Source organism: Polyodon spathula, chromosome 19, assembly GCF_017654505.1.
Source record: "Polyodon spathula isolate WHYD16114869_AA chromosome 19, ASM1765450v1, whole genome shotgun sequence".
Lineage (NCBI taxonomy): Eukaryota > Metazoa > Chordata > Actinopteri > Acipenseriformes > Polyodontidae > Polyodon > Polyodon spathula.
In genome coordinates, this window is record NC_054552.1 from 30630134 (window position 1) to 30647816 (window position 17683).

The 17683-nt window shown below is 37.0% G+C and overlaps 2 protein-coding genes across 5 annotated transcripts in view; one reads left to right on the forward strand and one right to left on the reverse strand.

Moving 5' to 3' along the window:
- The first annotated feature begins 9 nt into the window (after positions 1-9).
- On the forward strand, positions 10-5467 carry LOC121294454 (stabilizer of axonemal microtubules 2-like). 2 transcript variants are annotated; one of them, XM_041218146.1, is made up of 4 exons: positions 10-63; positions 3378-3557; positions 3778-3980; positions 4344-5467. In XM_041218146.1, exons 2-4 carry the CDS (start codon positions 3496-3498, stop codon positions 5336-5338), a joined length of 1260 nt encoding a protein of 419 aa, XP_041074080.1. In that variant the 5' UTR covers positions 10-63; positions 3378-3495; the 3' UTR covers positions 5339-5467. The 2 variants fall into 2 exon arrangements, with proteins under 2 accessions (XP_041074080.1, XP_041074079.1); XM_041218145.1 differs by having other exon boundaries at positions 16-170.
- Positions 5468-6765: 1298 nt separating this feature from the next.
- Positions 6766-17683, reverse strand: part of LOC121294447 (ADAMTS-like protein 3) — a 123150-nt gene continuing 112232 nt past the window's right edge. For 2 of the 3 annotated variants that reach the window (XM_041218136.1, XM_041218134.1), the window contains 7 exons: positions 17165-17287; positions 16475-16687; positions 14093-14276; positions 12566-12770; positions 11792-11901; positions 10559-10773; positions 6766-9153 (listed from right to left, as the gene is read on the reverse strand). In XM_041218136.1, the coding sequence (XP_041074070.1) occupies positions 9044-9153; positions 10559-10773; positions 11792-11901; positions 12566-12770; positions 14093-14276; positions 16475-16687; positions 17165-17287 (1160 nt within the window). In that variant the 3' untranslated portion in view covers positions 6766-9043. The remainder of the gene's footprint in view (positions 9154-10558; positions 10774-11791; positions 11902-12565; positions 12771-14092; positions 14277-16474; positions 16688-17164; positions 17288-17683) is intronic. The other variant, XM_041218135.1, reaches the window with a different exon arrangement.

Below are 17683 nucleotides of genomic sequence, written 5' to 3' on the forward strand. Positions count from 1 at the left end.
GCTCAGTTACTGCGCTCGAAGTGTTTAGCTGAGAAGAGAGCAACAGGGAAAAGCAGTAAGGAGGTGAGGAGACGCAGCTTTCTGAGTTTGTTTTGAATAATATTAACATCTTAGTACACGGAGACAAGAAAAATGACGCGCCAATGTGTATGTGAACTCTGTAACTGTGGGTGAGTTTTATTCATTGCATTGTAATCTAACTGCATAGATAACGCACCGCTTTTTTATTTCAGATACATGTGGAAACACATCTGTTTATTTGCAAATGCACGAGTAAAATGTATTTAAGAATAACTGATTCCGTTATTTGGCATCATGCCAGTATTTATTCATATTACCACTCTATAAATGTCATAGCAAAAAACAAATCATATTAAATCTGAGTGAAGTATTTTAAAACATGTATAAATAGATACATAAGTACAAAGAAAAGAATTAGCCATGCTGATATTATTATTACGGGGCAATGCAAAGTTCAGTATATGATAATGCATGCTATAGCGCTATGAATAAGAGACACTAGTATCACTGGTCTATTGAAGACAGTATAACAGTATAAAGGTTACCTTTAACATTAAGACTTGTTTTTTTATTTGTTTTTTTTGTTTTGTTTTTGTTTGTTTTTTCTGTTAATTGAGTGGAATTTTAAAAGCATTTCCTCTCTGTGGCCTTATCCTATGAGCGTACTTTGAATCTCCAGTTAGAATCTATACCGATCCTTCGTACAAAATGGTAGTTTACAGGACAGCGCGCATTTGCACAGATATTCATAAAAGTAACAGAGTAAAATATTAGGGTAAATTACCTCATTTAAATGAGAGATCAAAAATTGGTGCATTATTTTGCGTTACATGCACTTTACAAAACAATTCTGTTATTATATGGAACAATTATATTATTATGTTAAACAATGATATTATTATATTAAACAATGCTATTAAAACTGTTAAAACAGAACACCCTCGTTTGTTACGTTAAGCTGTATATATGAGTCTATTTAAAGTTAGATGGAAGTTATAATACATGATAGTTTAAGTATGCGAATGTTTATTTCATTATTCCAAACAAGACGCAGTCTGTTTTCTATATTACCTCTTAAATTTAGCAGTGTTTTCAAGTGGGATTTGGTTGCTAAGGAACGTCACCAAGGGCTTGTCGTTTGTATGAGTCGAGCTAAGGTCCAATAATACAGTACAGTGTATTGTATAGTGAAGCTATTCACAGTGATGAGTAAACACTAGGCTTTGCCAACAAGTATAGTGATGTTGCAATCCAATTGGGAAGCTTGCTGTTAGCTAACATGATACTATTTGCCTTCCATTCATAACTTTAATAGTTATCCACAAACTCTAACAATACTGCAAAATACACTTCTGAACAAAGTGTATTTTTCTAAACCAAACATAGTTCAGTATTAGTAATGTTTGTAAATAGTGTAGTGGTTTATAGTTCTTTACAGTTTCAGAACACTTTTATACATTTATACTTCATTTGCAGGATAGATGTTCCTATAATTAATAGTGTAAATATTCACTGAGCTTGTGGGATGAACTTGATTTAGCACTGGTTCTAATGAACACTCAAATAAGTAGTGGTCATTACACTGTGGCTAACTAGTAAATGTTTATCATGTGGAAAAGAAGGTAGTGGAAACCTTAAATGGCATGTAGTCAGCAGAAAGCCATACTGTACTACAGTATTAGATAGACAACACTGTAATTCCAAACAGATAGGCAAGCCAAGCAATTACTTTTATTTACAAATTACAATTAGCTTGTTAATGTATTACAGTACATTGATTTTTTTAATACATTCAACGCAATGATAGTTAAGGGACAAGGTGCCACAGCGGTTTGTTTGTAGAACTGGTTACCACAACAAGTAATACACAAACCATGAGCCTCAGACAAGCTCTTGAAATCAAAGGATAATTATAACTGGATGCTTTAGAACCAGAATTATCCAAATAAATCTTTTTTTTTTTTTTTCATCTTTAATGATCGATCAGCAGCTGGTCCATAATAGTTAGTGGAGGACCCCATAATGCTCTTGCCTTCAAAAGTATTCTTGATTCTGGTTCTGTAGTACATACAGTAGTTAAGCTCTTGAGTGGCTGAAGTGGAAGCTGTAATTGTGCTGATTGTAATATTCTAGCTGATGGCCAAGGTAAGTGAAGTGTATAATTGTTGGATAATTGCAAACAAGAATACAAAAGCAGAAGTATGCCTTGTGGAAACCGCAGTATCTGTGGGGTTTTTATAAGTGGTATTAAAATACAGCAAGCTGCAAACAGATATGGCTTGGATTTTTACTTGCCCCCAAAATCCAGTGGAAACAAATTTCAAGATTTTCTGGGGAGTAAGTAAGTAAGTAAGTAAGTAAGTAAATAAATAAATAAATAAATATACTGTTTTTGAGAATTGGAATTTAAGATGGAAAGCACTCAAGATAACTAATGCACTTGAGGCTGTTGGGCGCTGCTCACATATTGTCACGTGTCAATTCCATCTGGTAACTGTGTGGGCTCAAGCCTTTAGGCTTTTCTGGAATAGAACCCCTTTCTCTGTGCTGACCCTGCCACTTCCCATGAGGAATTCCAAAACTGTTGCAAACCCAGCATCTCCTAGCAGCAGGAGTTGCATGACAGTGATGAACTGAACTCATACTAATGAGGGATCAGAGAAGCTACAGAAAATTCAAAAGCTGAAGGGCAATCAGGCCTAAAATAGTATACTGTACCAGCCTGAAAATGATGTCATGCAGAACGTTTCTGTTGAAAAGCACCCTTTCATCCCTAATAGCTGTTGCACATGGAGTGAAACAGTGTCATCACATGTTAAACAGACTTCACCAGAGTGAAAGTGAATTGGAGTTTGACCTAATTTTGTCTCATCACACAACCATAATCATGCTCTCATTAACAGATACTCTTAACAGAATATGATGGTCAGAAAAGTGGTTTTCATTTGAGAGTGATTTGTAATTATGGTGAGGAGCGCAGTGCAGAATTATTGTGTGCTCAATGACAGATGAAGGGCAGGCTATGATTTAAGATAAAGGACAACACATTTACTCTGACTGCTTTGGAAACAGCTTACATGCAAATCGGTGCCCTTCCACTGACTAGCCCAACACACAATGAGCTGGTTTAGCTGTTATAAATATGCCTGTAAATCTGTTTATTTTTTATGAAATGTATTACTTGTAGTGGTTGCTTTATTACTGAAGCCATCAGCTGAAGTCTTCATGCATGTCACGCTAAGTTACCAAAGGCTTAATCTGAAGGTACAGAACAGTATCAGCTGCCTTCATTAGCCCGTAGAACAGCAGACTTTTAAATGACATACCTTTCTTTCTCCATGTCTGTGTTTTAATAGGCGCCACCGATGCCCACATCAGCCAACAGGGCTATTTGAGCAAAGCGAGCAGCCCCGCAGTGTGACTGAATATGCTGAGAAGTATCCCGAGTATGAGGGTGTCCACCCTCCACAAAGCATGAAACCCAAACAAGAGTACAAAGCAGGTCGGGATCTCATGGACGGAACCACCACTTTCAAGTATAGCTTTCTATTCCCTTTTAACTCATATACAATAGATGAGCATTGGGGGATGAGCAATGTACGCACTTCCTGTTAACACAGCAGAAGGCTCCTGGTTGCTAAACATACATTATAAGGCTGCATGGCGCTTATAAGGGTTTAAATGTGTAAGCGCACAGATGTAGTAATGTGGGTGCGTGAAGGAAAGACACAGTTGACTCATAATTCTATTTTACAGGTCTGATTACATTCCGTTTGAAGTGACACGTCGTCCTGGCCGCGTGCAACAGGAGTATAAGCCGGGTTCTGGTCACATTGATCTTGGGACTACCTACAAACTGGACTACAACCCTTACAAGGTGCAAGCGTTTGTAGCTGCCAGGCCAAAAGAAAAGTTGCATGCAACTGGAGCAAAACTGGACACTATGCCAACTTACAAAGGTGTTACATTTTATTATTTTATTGCAATAAGACTGAATGTCTGTTGAATGAACTCTAAAATGTGTTGCTGTTATTTTTTAGTATTAGTATGAAGGCAAATAGGAAGTATAGTATGTGCTGCTATCTTAATATGCTATTGAATTATCAGTAAACAGAGTTGCATTTTCTTTGTATGTGTTTCATTTCTGTGACTTTAAAAACATGTTTTGTTTTGTTTTATTATTAAATACTATACTATATATTGTATTGTATCAGCTTGGTGACCATAAGGAAAATGATGATGAAGTATATACATATAGTATACATGCATATACTTTAACACTATAAATAAAGAATAATTCAAACATTGCTTTCTTTTCGAAGATGATTTCAGAGCATGGGAATTCTCGAAGCGGGAACTAACCAAACCAGAACCATCCTACCGTCCTTCCTCGTCAAAGTTTGCGAATCTTACTACATTCCAAAATGATTTTGCTCCCAAAGGCCTTGTTCCCAGAGAAAGTTTTAAACCACCTAATATGGCCAGGCTCTCTGATGCCCCCTTTGACAGCCTCACAAGTCATCGCATTTCCTACATCCCTCATCAGCTCGGGGTGAAGTATGTCAAACCCAAGGAAGACTACAAACCAAGTGATCAACCTTTTGAAGATCTCACAATCCATCGGCGTGATTTTCAGGGACTGCCCGGGGAGCTCTCCAAGAGTTGCAAACCTGATTTCTCAAAGGTTGCCTCAGATGCCCGCTTCGATGGTAGCACTGAGTTCCGTGATCGCTTTCAGCAATGGCCTGTCACCTTGCCTAAGGTCCATAAGTTACCTGAATACGTCACTCCAGAAGGTCACATGGATTTGAGCACTACGTCCAATATGGATTACGTTGGGCATAAAGTTCAACCATTTATTCCAAAAAGGCCAATCTCTCGTGGAAGGAGAAGTAGTGTACCGTTCCAGGGAAACACCACCATGAAAGAAGACTTCAGGAAATGGGAAATACGTAAACCAGAGATGATCAAGAACAAGGAAGAAATGGGAACACCGACTGGAAAGTTCGATGGCTTGTCAACCTTTCAAGCTCATTATATCCCTCATCAGTTAAATCCAGTACAGAGCTTCAAGCCGCAAAATGCTGCCATGAGAAACTTGGCTCCATTTTATGATGGTACTATGTATCGCACAGAATATACTTCGAAGAAACCAGATTTATGTCCAGCAAGTTTTCAGGACCCACCAGGATATGTTTTTGATGATGTTGACCACCGTGGGCACAAGTACTTCCACAAGATGTTAACACCATTGGGTAGCAAATCCATTTTGACAAATGGAATACCTGTTCTCAGCGAGGTGGCTGTGATGTCATAAACCTTAAATGTCTAAGAAATGTTTACCAATCAATAACCTTGTGCAGCACTTTTTGGTCTACTCTGAATCAGTTTCTAAGCACCTTATCAATATATACAGAGGTGCTGTATTTAAAAAAAAAAAAAAAAAAAAAAAAAAAAAAAAAGTTACATCAATTTTTTATAATGATAATCTTCAAATTCTAGAATGATTCATGCAATTACCGTTTTATTATTTTACATTGATCATGATCAATTCTCATAAAAACCTTGAATGGCTGATCAGTAAACGGCTTTGGGCATCATGTTATATATTTATATCACTGAAATGTCTAGATTATTTATACAGCATTCTTTCTACCTCCTGGGCTCTATGTATCGATTACACAACATGTGGGTTTATAGTACATTCAGATAGGATACTAGGGGTGGTTCCAAAGACAGTTCTTGAGGTGAGGTAGTAAATTTACTTACAGCTAAATATTATAATTGTGTTAAAAAAGACATTTGCAGTAAGTCATTCGAATGAGACGTAAAACTGAAGTCCTATTATAAGTGACTCTGCAGTAGCAGTTGTGATGCATAGTTCACCCCCCCTAGTCTCTAAGTCGCTTTGGATAAAAGTGTCATATATATATATGAGAGAAAGAGATTGATTTTGATTTTTTAAATGTTGTACTGACACAGAATTAGCATGTGTTTGGTTGAAAAATGAATATGTATAAACACAGTAACTGAAAATAAATAATCTTGTATTTAAAAAAAAATAGTGTGTTAACATGTTGCAACTGTTACGTTTTACTCAAACCTGTCTATTTATATTGAATAACATTTACTTATTCATATAAACTTATATAAACGTTCAAATTGGGTATGTAAATTATATATATATATATATAACATTTAATGTTTACTTACTTATTTATTTCACTGCACTGCACTGTACTTTGTAGGACTTGTCGTTTATTCAGGCATTCTCATATGTATTCTCAATATAAATGTATTTGTGTTATTTTATTGTATTAATTTACAATGTGTTACACTTTTTCAGTTATGACAGGAATCATAAAAACACACACACACAGAGACATATATTTTCAGTTTGTCCCAACATCTTTTATATGTTTATTGAATTTCTGTAAAGTTGGTGCTAATTTTACAAGTCGTTACTTATAAACACCCTACACATACTACGGTAAAGTAGCTGCTACTACTATCAGTAGCTACAAAGGAAAGTTGAGATGTTATTGAAGCATATGTGTTTCTTAGTTCTTTGCCAAGTACGGTGGACGTTGCGTTAGTTGAAAAACAATTGAAAAAAAATATTTCTTGCAGGAATATGTCCTCACTAAATGCACATGTCACCAGGAAGAAAGTTATAATCAACACAATGAATAGAGCTTACTAGTAAGTGCTAAATGCAGGGGGGTAGTATTTAAATCTTAAATACAAGGTACAAAGAAATTTTAATCAGAAACTTTGGTAGTAAGAAAATAAAGTCCCAAACATCTTTTATAACACAATGTACAAGATACCATATTGCACTTTAAACATAATATATACAAGTACTATTTTACAATGCACTCCATTAATTTAAAAAAAAAAGACACACACAAAAAAGGGTTAACAAAATCAATGAAGAATCAAGACCCTTTAGAAATGAAGGCAATTTCAGGTACAGGTTGGTGCAAGGTTACTCTACCACTCTTAATGCACCTTGGGATTCAGTTTTCCATCACAGACTACATAAGAGTCCAGATTTTAACAGTGTAGCACTTGTTACTGAAAACAGATCAATATAAAAATGTTTATATTGAGGATTCTAATACTGACAAATTTTTAATAATAGTTGCTTGCATTTTTCATTATTATCGTCAAAGGATTAGCTGATTAACAAACTAAACAATACAATTATCCAAACAGTTGAAATATATTCTAGTAACCATGTTACAGAACTCAATTATCAACAAAGACTCTCAAAATGTGTCATATTAAAATAAACCTTACAAACAGAAACCAAAAGTTAAAATCCTTCGTCTTTAATAATAGTAACACACTTTTCAAAGAGTCTACTCTGAGAGAATAGCTTTCTGAAAAAATCAATGCTTTGTAAACATTTTTATTTTGTGGTACCAATCTGAAAACCAGAATGGTTACCATAAGCAACATTAGAAACCCAATTCAGATTTGGTTAGCCTTAGATAACTAATGTAAACAGTCAATTTTGGACTGCTGGCTACTGAAAAGATATTGTGACATTTTACTACCCTGCCAAAACATGTAATCCCTTTCAGCAGGAAATAATACAAAGAAAAAAAAAGTGGTATATTTTACCAACATTCTAATTGAAATGTCTAGTGATATATTGTTATTATGTTACTATTATTATTACATCTTGAACTCATACTGTAAATGAGTATAATGAAGCAAGTGGTGAACTCCATTAGATTTTAAAGCTGGGCAGGGTTAGGTCAACCCCCGTATGAACAGAATGACATTCTGTGTGGGCTGGTACTCTGCCACTTTCAATGTAGTGCAGACGTTGAGAGAAAAAATATATACAGTTAGATAATATTAGAACCCTCTCTGGATTCTGTGGATTACATGCTAATGCAAAACAAATCACGCAATTCAGCCTCCACTTGATTAGCTTGCCAACGCATGATTTACAAAACTCAAGGTTTACACATTGAGGGTTTTTGAGCAATAACTGCCAGGCGGTACTCCATTACTCAGATGAGTGTTAGCACTTCTACTTCTGCACTAATCATATTTTATTATAAAAAACGTAGACCAAATACACAATATTTCTTTTTTAAAATTCGCATTCTCAGTATTGCATCCCTCTTAAAAAGTGCACAGTTTCCTAATTGCTTATTTCCTTCACAACTTTTTTCACTCTTGTTCCAAATATTATAAAATGCATACAGTGCTCAAACTCACCTATGGGTGCAGCCATAACAGCTGTTTTCAGGGTGAAGGTTTTAGCCACCTGAGCAGGTGCTTAAAAACAGAAATCCCACACAGGTAATGTGTTTAGGACACAGCAACTGGTTGAGAAGGCCTGTGTGTGCGGTGCATCATTACCCACAGAAGCATGTTCTATTGACATTAGATATGACAGGGTTTAGCCTTCAGGGAGGTGATACAGAAGGGAGGAGCCCTGCACTTTCAGCTTGTAGAAGTTTCTCTTCCTGCTAAGGAAGTTGTGCTGGATACGATCCAGCACTAAAGATACACTGTTCAGACGAACCAGTATCAGGTGTGATGACATAATTAGTCTTTAAAGTGCTGAATGGATGTGTTTAAAATACAAGATATAACCAAACCTCGTGCCATGATGTCAATAATATGCAGTAAAGTAAAATTTGAAAAGAAATAAAACATTAAAGAACGATAGGATGCAGGAGGGCTTTCTTCAGTCAATTCCGGCTCATTTCATCTCATGCAGGTGTTCTTAATAGACACGAAGGACATTTTTTCAACTTAGTTATTTTTCAGTTCATTCCTGGTACAAAGAATGGCAACCACAAGTCAACAGAAGGACTCACTGTAACAAGCGTCTTTTAGCACTGGTGCAACTGAAGCATTTTTCCATGATCAGTTTTTTTTTTACTTTATAAGCAGGTCAATTCATAATGTGACCTCCAGAGTTCTGATCTTGTACAGGTGTTCTGATGCCTGTTATCTGTTCTGTGTGCTGCTGTCGTCGATAACGGACAGGGAACTATACCTCCTGACAGGACTCGCAGCACCTCTGCTTGTAAAGGTCAATAAGGCATAGCTGGAGTCTCTTCACAACTGCACAGTAATGAGTCGTGTCCTTGCATTCTCCTCCTGCAAAATGCAAACAGACCCACGTTAATGCTTGACCTCATTTACTTCTTAAGGTCAGTCATTGTTCAAAAAGCCTTGGTTCAAGGATTAGGAGAACAGGTAGGTGTTTAAGCAGTTTTATAAATCACATTCAGCGGCACACTTGTATGGAAAATGTGCAACAAAAAAATAAAATCTAAATCATAAATAATAGTAATAAGAAAAGAGAAAACAACAGGTATTGAAATCAGAGAGCTAAAAAGCTACAGCATTATAAATTTCACGCTTGACACTTTGTCTAGAAGCCACCAGAGGGCGCACTTGTATTTCATTTGAAACGTTTTATTATTTATATGTATTCCTACGTCTCACGTATTATATTACTAAACGTAATATATTCTTTTTTTTTTGTGATGCTTTTTCAATATTTATGTTACACTATAATTTAATCCGTCTGATTAATCCTCTATGGACAACTCAACTCTGGGTTATATAAAGTGATTTCTCCTTTGTGAAGCAGAGCCAAGTTTGAATAGCCACAGTTAGTGGTTGAAGAACAGTATTCTGATGCCCAAATACAATCTCATTTAAAAAACACATGTGCAAGGCTAGATGTGTGTCTTAATCATTCATATTATTTCGTATTCCTCTTTTTTTTATTCATCAACAAAACTATGTAGAATCAAGGTCTAATCAACATTTCTCAACCTTTGCAAGAAAATAATAATGCTAAATGATCAATAAACAAATACCATTCTCATCAAAAGGTCTTCTATCACAGTTTTAGTCTAAAGCAAATTCTTTCAAATGTTTTTAAACAGCAGAAAATTGGGAGTCTTTTAGTCTGGATTTATGGAAAACCTCATGAACCACATTAAGCTGTAAGGGGTATTACATCCTATAAAAATACAGACGTCTAAGAAAAAAAAAACATAAAACCTCAATTGTGCCATGCTGCTAGAGTGGGTATGTCTTGAAGTAATGGATTTCACGCTTGTAAGAAACATTGGCAACTCTGTTAATGGTACATTTTGACAGAGACATTTGAGAAACCCCTTGATTTAATATAAATTCATGCAGCTAAACTTCACCCAAAAGTATTCACCTTCACTTGACTCCTTGCCCTGAAGATTCACATGCGAAACGTCCTGCATTTAGTTTACATACATTTTAACCCTTTAATGTCTTTATATTAGATACTTTGTATCAGGTGGAAATTACCTCACATTAAGATTAGTTATACTGTTTCACCCCAGAAATCTCACTCAGGCCTCACATTGTCATGGAGCGAATATCCACTTGTATCGTACAGCACCCTGCTGTATATGATATAAGACATTGTAATTGAGACCAGCAATTAAGAGGGTGAAAAGGAGCGTTTTTGTTTTCTGTCGTTTATGGAAAATAAAGCAAAACAAGCACTTACTACTACATGAGGTGGCATTGCAATGCTGCCATGTCATTGGCTGCTTCTGCCAGCTGCAGTAACGGTCTGCCACGGTCTTATTGTTTCTCCTGTGAACGCACTCCACTCTCCGCGACTGGAACCCGCTTCCACAGGCTGCAGTGCAGGCTCTCCATGCTCCCGCCCCCCACTGCACGTCACACATCTCTGATGAGCAGTTTCTCACAGACACCGGCCTGGAACGGCAGACAAGACAGCACAGGGTGATGTTCTCAGCTTACTGCCACTCAGCTAGTAAGAACAGTAAAAACTCTTAAACATGGGCCTCACTTGGAATTGCTGAAAAGCATACCTTGGCTGCCCTTATATCAGATTACCATTGTAAAAGCACAGAACCTTGTAATACAGCACAGTGAAAGCATGGTAAAGTGTAGGTAAGCATTGGAAAGCAGAGGTATGGTAAAGTATATTAATAAACCTGGCATACCAGGGTAAACTATGGTAAATACATAGTATAACCATGGGGAAAGCATGGTAAAACTGCAAAAATACTATGCAAAAATATAGTGGTAAACATTTCTAAAGGTGGAGTTTTATGCATGGTGCTACAACGTATCCCCAACTGTGACTTTAAAGGACTGCAATACTAAATAATAATATAAAAAAAAAAACACTGTGGTTATACACACATATATATATATATGCCCATTTTACTATAAATAATGTTGCTTTTCCAAGTCACATGATTTGTGATACTTTAGTACAGTAGTTACCATGATCTGAGGATAGCAAAGCAGTGTGTGGCTAAAGTGCAACCATTATTTTATAATGGCACACAGTGACACCAGGTGGCTAAATAGTGTAATTGCATAAAATATCTTAAAAGGAAAAGTCAAACCTTTTCCACGTCTCTACATGATAGAGCACTCAGAAGACCTTTCTTACTAATAGAAAACCATGAAATACGTGGTTAGTGTTTGAAATTAATTGCCACATGAAGTACTGAATTTGTTTTACAACTATGTCAAATTAACAAAAAATAACACCATTGCTAAAATCAGTTAATTTGTAATAATATGAATCACTTTGAAAGCATAATGCAGGAGCCTACTGTATGTGCCTTTCGCCTAAAACAAAACAGTGTTCAACAGGTTGAGCTGTGTATCAAGGGCACGGCTTTAACATCAGCGGGTTAAGTTCAATGACTAAATGTATCCAGGTGCATTTTTTATTGGCGGTCTTTTCTTTTAGTACCTCTTCCTCTCATCGCAGTGGGACTCTGGAATGGAAGATCCATTGTGATTCTGGCACACGACCTGACGCTGCTGCACCGAGAGGGATGGAGCCAGACACCGCCCAGAGCACTGCAGCAAAACACAATGTCCACAGATGGATCAACATTACCCAAGGGAGCTTACGAGTATGCTCCAGTGCGTCGCTATCATTTGAATTTTTAAAACTAAGCGACCACTAAACCGATGATCCTTGTTAAACAATGCTTCAGTTTTCCTGTGAGATTTCATTAGAAGTTCCCTGTACTAAAGGTATGTGATGTGTCTATTTTAGCTGAGTTGCATCAAATAATAGAACAACAGACACAAAGACAGACAAACAGAGGGAGAGAGAGGTGTCTCAGGGTGTGGACGTTTCACACAAATTAGATTGCGTGCTCATAAAATTAGCTGTAGGGAGGATAAAATGATTGTTTTACCCCAATGATTGTGTTACTGCCTTGCAGCATACTGGACTAGCCAGCTGTTATTCAATCACACACATTATTATTATTATTATTATTATTATTATTATTATTATTATTATTGTACTACAGTATTAACTATTTATATATTTTCAAAATCAGGAGTTCTTTTAATCATTATCGCCCATGTAAACTTTGAGCTACTTTTGACAGCTTTAAAGTGGCTCCTATTAACTCCATAGCAGCTTTTTATAGATTAATTCCTGGCTTATGTTTCTTCACAGCTTAGTGCCCTTAGACGTTCGACAGTAGAAAGGTAATTGATTATTTACCTTTCCCCATGGTAGTTCCCTCCACTCCGCGCAGGTATCTGAGACACAGTCTTCTCTTCCAGAGGGCTGTTCAGCTTTCACACAGGCATTGACTGGGAGGATTCTCGCAATCCCATTGGCTGTCACCTGCTGACAGGAAGTTTGCCTCTGCCGGATTCCTTTGCCACAGGATGCTGAACACTTGGACCACTTACTGGAGACCCATCTGAAAAGAACAGTAACCCAAAATAGACTCTGCGTTTTAAAGCATCCCAAAATGAGAATTCGTTTTTGAATCTGTAGGTCTAAATAAATAGACTGATGAAATTTGTTTTCCAGAGTTCACATTTTTTAACAGTAGCAGCAGAAGGTTGTTAGTTTAAAGGAAAATGCAATAAATGTTTCCTAGATTGTTCTTTCCTTTGCTTGTTTTGGCAGCTGGAAAAAAACACCTGTGCCTCTGTATTTGTCTCATATAAAGCAGCCAGTCACAGCTCGTTACAGTCTGGGCTTTAAATGGGTCTTAGGGACAGCAACAAAGGGCTGCATTGTGTGAAGAACCCCCACAGCGGGTTAAAAGAAGACTCCAAGTAATTTCCTGGACTGATTTTATATTAGGATTAATGTGTAAGTTCATGCACACGGGTACAATAAAAAAATGTTTTTGGCATAGGCATCCATGACAAATGAAACATCTTTTCATTCTGGAAAATGAGTTATAATTTGTAAAGTTTTAAGAGTATTTTGGTTAAGGTATAGCAACCTTTGATATACCGACTTTATTTTTGTTTATAAATTATTATTTATTTTTTTACAAGGACTAAAGCATTACAATAATAATTACAATTGCAGGTAGTAATTATTGATTCATCCTTGGCAGAAATGGATCAATTTGGCAAGAGTGAGGACAGACCAAGAGATCAAAAGGTGTTTAGATGTCCCGACAGGTCCATACGGGAAGAAGACGTTACGACACCCCCTATAAGGATCCTTTTCAAACTGGAATGAGTTCATTCTAGCCCTGATAGAGCTTGAATTAAAGTGTGACTTCACTTCCACAGAGCTCTGAGTTCTAAACAAGGGGCCTTCTCTGCTCAGCCACAGACAAGTTAGCCTGTATTCTAGGAACCAGTTTGGCCAAAGAAATAAATGTTTTGCTGCTTGTTCATGTGGTCAGAGATGTTGAGAAATCTACATATCTTAAGAAGTTAATACAGAAGTCACTAAATACTGACGCAAATGTGATCATCCAATCAGTTTCCAATATGATTCAGAAGGCTTCGTCTTTTTCTCCCTATTTTAAGCACATTTTGATGGATTACAGGGGGGAAAAAAAATCCAATCCAAACGTAAACGATGCATTCACAAAACATGTCTGTCAAACGAAGGCTGCATTCAAAGCAGACTGTTAAATGCAAAGCAATGCACCACCATGCTTTTAAAAACACATCCCAAAGTGTACAGCATGACAATTCTGTAAATGGATTCATATACATTCTTACCATACCACTGCTCATTGGAGACTAGAAGAGAGAAGTAACTTCATACCTGGGAGGGCAGTCCTGTATGTTGCAAGGTTGAGTGGGGGATGCTCGTCTAGGCAGAAGATCACAGGCTGATCTGGTCACTTCCTGACCGCTTGCACCAATACAGACGAGTCTCCTGGATTGGGTTCCTTTATGGCCGCATGTAGAAGAGCATGCAGTCCAGTCACTGAGCTCCCATCGGTATGCTGTTACAACACAAAGCACTGCCACCTTTATTCTTCTGCCTGTATGTCTTCCATGTTATATAAACACATGAGTTATAACAGGACCTCAATTGCCTGTGTTATTTACTCATCAAAACAGTATGTAATGGAAATAACGTACAGCTTTGTATACCTCATGTACCAGCAGAGGTAAAGCTGCTGGATGCTCATATACCAGTCTGCTATATTTAATTACAGTATATCAGAGCAAATCCCCAATACTCTTTATCCTTAGTACTTATTTCCAGGGTTTTTCAACTCTGTTTCTCTCTAATGTTATATCAGATGAGGTGAAGAAAGCCCGAAGCTATCATGACAGGTTTGATTGATTACCCACACTATTTCCCACTGTTCTCTTTCTGGAGCCAATATTTCTTTTTTTTTTTTTTTTTAAATCAACTGGGGACATTGAAGATCTCTAGCTGTGGGTAAGCATACGTTTCATATCATAAAACAAAAGTTTGATACACCACCTTAACAATTTTGCCAAACATGGACATGTATCCATTGAAATGCATTCGTTCCAATCTTACAGGCACCCACCCTTTGGATTCGATTTTCTTTTTAAAATCACTGCACCAATTAGTGTCTGACCACTGGGTAGCATTGTCCGCCTCAAAGAAACAGCGAGAAAATCAATGGACCAGAGGGTGACACTTTGAATTCACAACTAACAAGAGCAAATTCAAACTACATTTGATGAAGGGGCCTACTGGTGCACTGTGAAGTGTTTAGGAATTGTTTCTAAACATGAATGTTTTGGCACCATCGATTCCGTTCCAATAGCTTAACAAAGTATGCATCAACATTTGAAGTACGCTGGAACCATTTTCTCCCTGAGTGAAAACAAGTGAAGCAGCACAAACGCTTAAGGGTTACATATCTGAGGTTTACCAATGATGATTAGTCATGCCTTTTTCACAGATAGTCAAACTCAATGTATGATCGTTCCGCTCGTGACTGCAGAAAAGACATGGAACTTTTCAACAAAAAATGGAGAGTGTCTGCATGCAAGGAATCTGGCAAGTCATTAAACCACAATAATATTCAGTTTTGCTGAATGGCTGGCTCTTCTTTTTCCAAAAACAACCCAGGCCTTCATACTGGAAAGCACTGAAGGATTTCAATTCCCACCCCTATCCCCACCTCTTTCTTCTTAAAAAAAAATAAAAATAAGGATAAACTGTTGCATAATGCTGACAGATTTCTTCTTGAAGGCCGAAGGTGCTAAAATGTGCCATATTAATCAAGTACCAACGATAGCTACCAGCTGTGTCCACATTGTGGCAACATTTCTTACACCGATGCAGTTTGTTAAAGCTTTTTGTTGATTTTTATTTCAAGTTAGGTTATTAATGTAAGGCCTGTTAGAAAATATATCATCTATTTGTTTAGAAGCTCTGTTTTTGACAGCGTATAAACAGGCTGAAGAGGCCTATTGAAGTTGACATGGGCGGTAAGTTCACATCCTTGATTTGTATTCCTTAAGAAAAAAAAAAACACTTTAAGTGCAAACATTTGGACATGCCTACCCTTTATATTTGTAAGCAATATAGGGACGGTGATGTATGTCCTATTTCCAGTCAAATGCTCAGCATCTGACATACTGCAGTCATTATAACATTAATATTACAAACTGTGTTGTAAGTTTATTATCTATTCTATCAACAAACCGACCAAAAACCCTAACTACACACGCATTAAATAAACATGCATTACTCTTGAATATGTTCATTATTCAAACGGGTTTTCCAAATTAGACCAATGGAAAACATCCAGGCTCCATGTGAAATGAGTTATGTTCACGTACATTAAAACTTTATTTATTTGCAACAGAAAACTATTTCAGATGGAGCTGTCGTTCTTGTGTTAAATATTATGGTGATATTTTAATTTTGTTTATGCAGCCACGGCAAGAAAAAAAGTTTCCAGATTATAATGTTGAAATGTCTCTAGTTAAATACATCAACAGCCTTAAGGATTTGTTTTCCCACTGTTTTAATTCCTATGGGGAGCAAATGTTTTTTATGGTTTCTTTTTCTTTAACTTGTCATTCAACAAAGTTCCACCTTTAGAATCGAGCAATTAAAAGACATCTGTTCAAACCATTTGGCTGGCTGGTATTAAAGCTATCTAACCACACAGAAATCCTTACAAGGAAGATAAGCGTTTTCACAAACCTTCAAACATGACGTTGATCCAAGCAGATAATATCTGAGAGTTTGTGGTGGTCTGGCATCTGTACTGCCCATCAAATCTTCCAGAGAGAGTGCTGACCTCCAGCACTCGACCGCCAACCAGCACTCTGTATTCCAAACCTCGAACTTCTGGAAGGGTTTGATTCCTCAAATACCACCTCACAGCATTCCTGTGGTTTGGAAGCACCGGGCATCCTACAGTGGAATCAATAACAATAAGACTATGAATATAAGTAAGAATAAGAATAGCAAATGGGCTTTATTGTGACTGTAAGCGTATTTTTTTTTCTAGCTGTGGTATTGATTATGCTGTAGAGATTATCCTGAGAGTACCATATTCCTTTGAATTTAAGATGCAGCCCAAATTTCCCATCCTGAATTTGAGAAAAAATAAAGCCTCAAATAAATATGCACTTACAAAGATACAACCTCAGTTACGCATATGGAGGCAGTTTGCTATCAAACAGCATTGCAGTTATGTGCTGCTTCTCATTTCCTTTTTTAGACCAATAAAATAGATTAATCTGTATTACTTAATTATTTTTAACATCCCTCCAACTTTTACAACATTGTAATGTGGGCAAATCCTAAAATGCCTGCAGTAAGGTGTCACACATCTCACAAATGTAATCTAAAAAGTGTCTACTGTAGCAAAGGCGAAGCATACTGTACCTATGCGTAATAGGTCACCAGACTTCACAGCAATGTTGGTGCCAATTTGAGAGGCCATTAAAACCCTCTTTCTCCCATTGCCCCTTGAAGGTGTTGACTGGTCCACGGAGGTTCTCAACGCTGCTTTCAGACAAAATGAAACACCAGCCAAATCAGCTGAACACAGTGTTGTATTTGCAATGCCCTTTCAGAAGTGGCTAGAGAAACAACAGCAACCTACATGAAGGACGAGACCAGGAACAAATCCCTCCGGCTACAGCTGCCAATGTATTTACAACAATGTGCCTTACGAGCGCTCAATGAATTTATATATTCAGGGATAACAACATATATATATATATACATACACACACACACACACACACACACACACACACACACACACACAGGGGTTTAAGTGGGATAAAATAAGCAAATGGGGAAAATGGTACATTTTGCGTACATAAACAGAATTAAATAAAAATGGTTATCTATCTATCGTTCAGCAGTGTAGTGTACATTCAGAATGAACCAGGCAAT

Excerpts from the sequence above, each read along its gene's own strand:
- LOC121294454 (XM_041218145.1), top strand. The coding sequence starts at position 133 with ATGACGCGCCAATGTGTATGTGAACTCTGTAACTGTGG. Across the intron at positions 171-3,377 it reads TGTGAACTCTGTAACTGTGG|GCGCCACCGATGCCCACATC; the intron begins GTGAGTTTTATT and ends GTGTTTTAATAG. Across the intron at positions 3,558-3,777 it reads GACGGAACCACCACTTTCAA|GTCTGATTACATTCCGTTTG; the intron begins GTATAGCTTTCT and ends TCTATTTTACAG.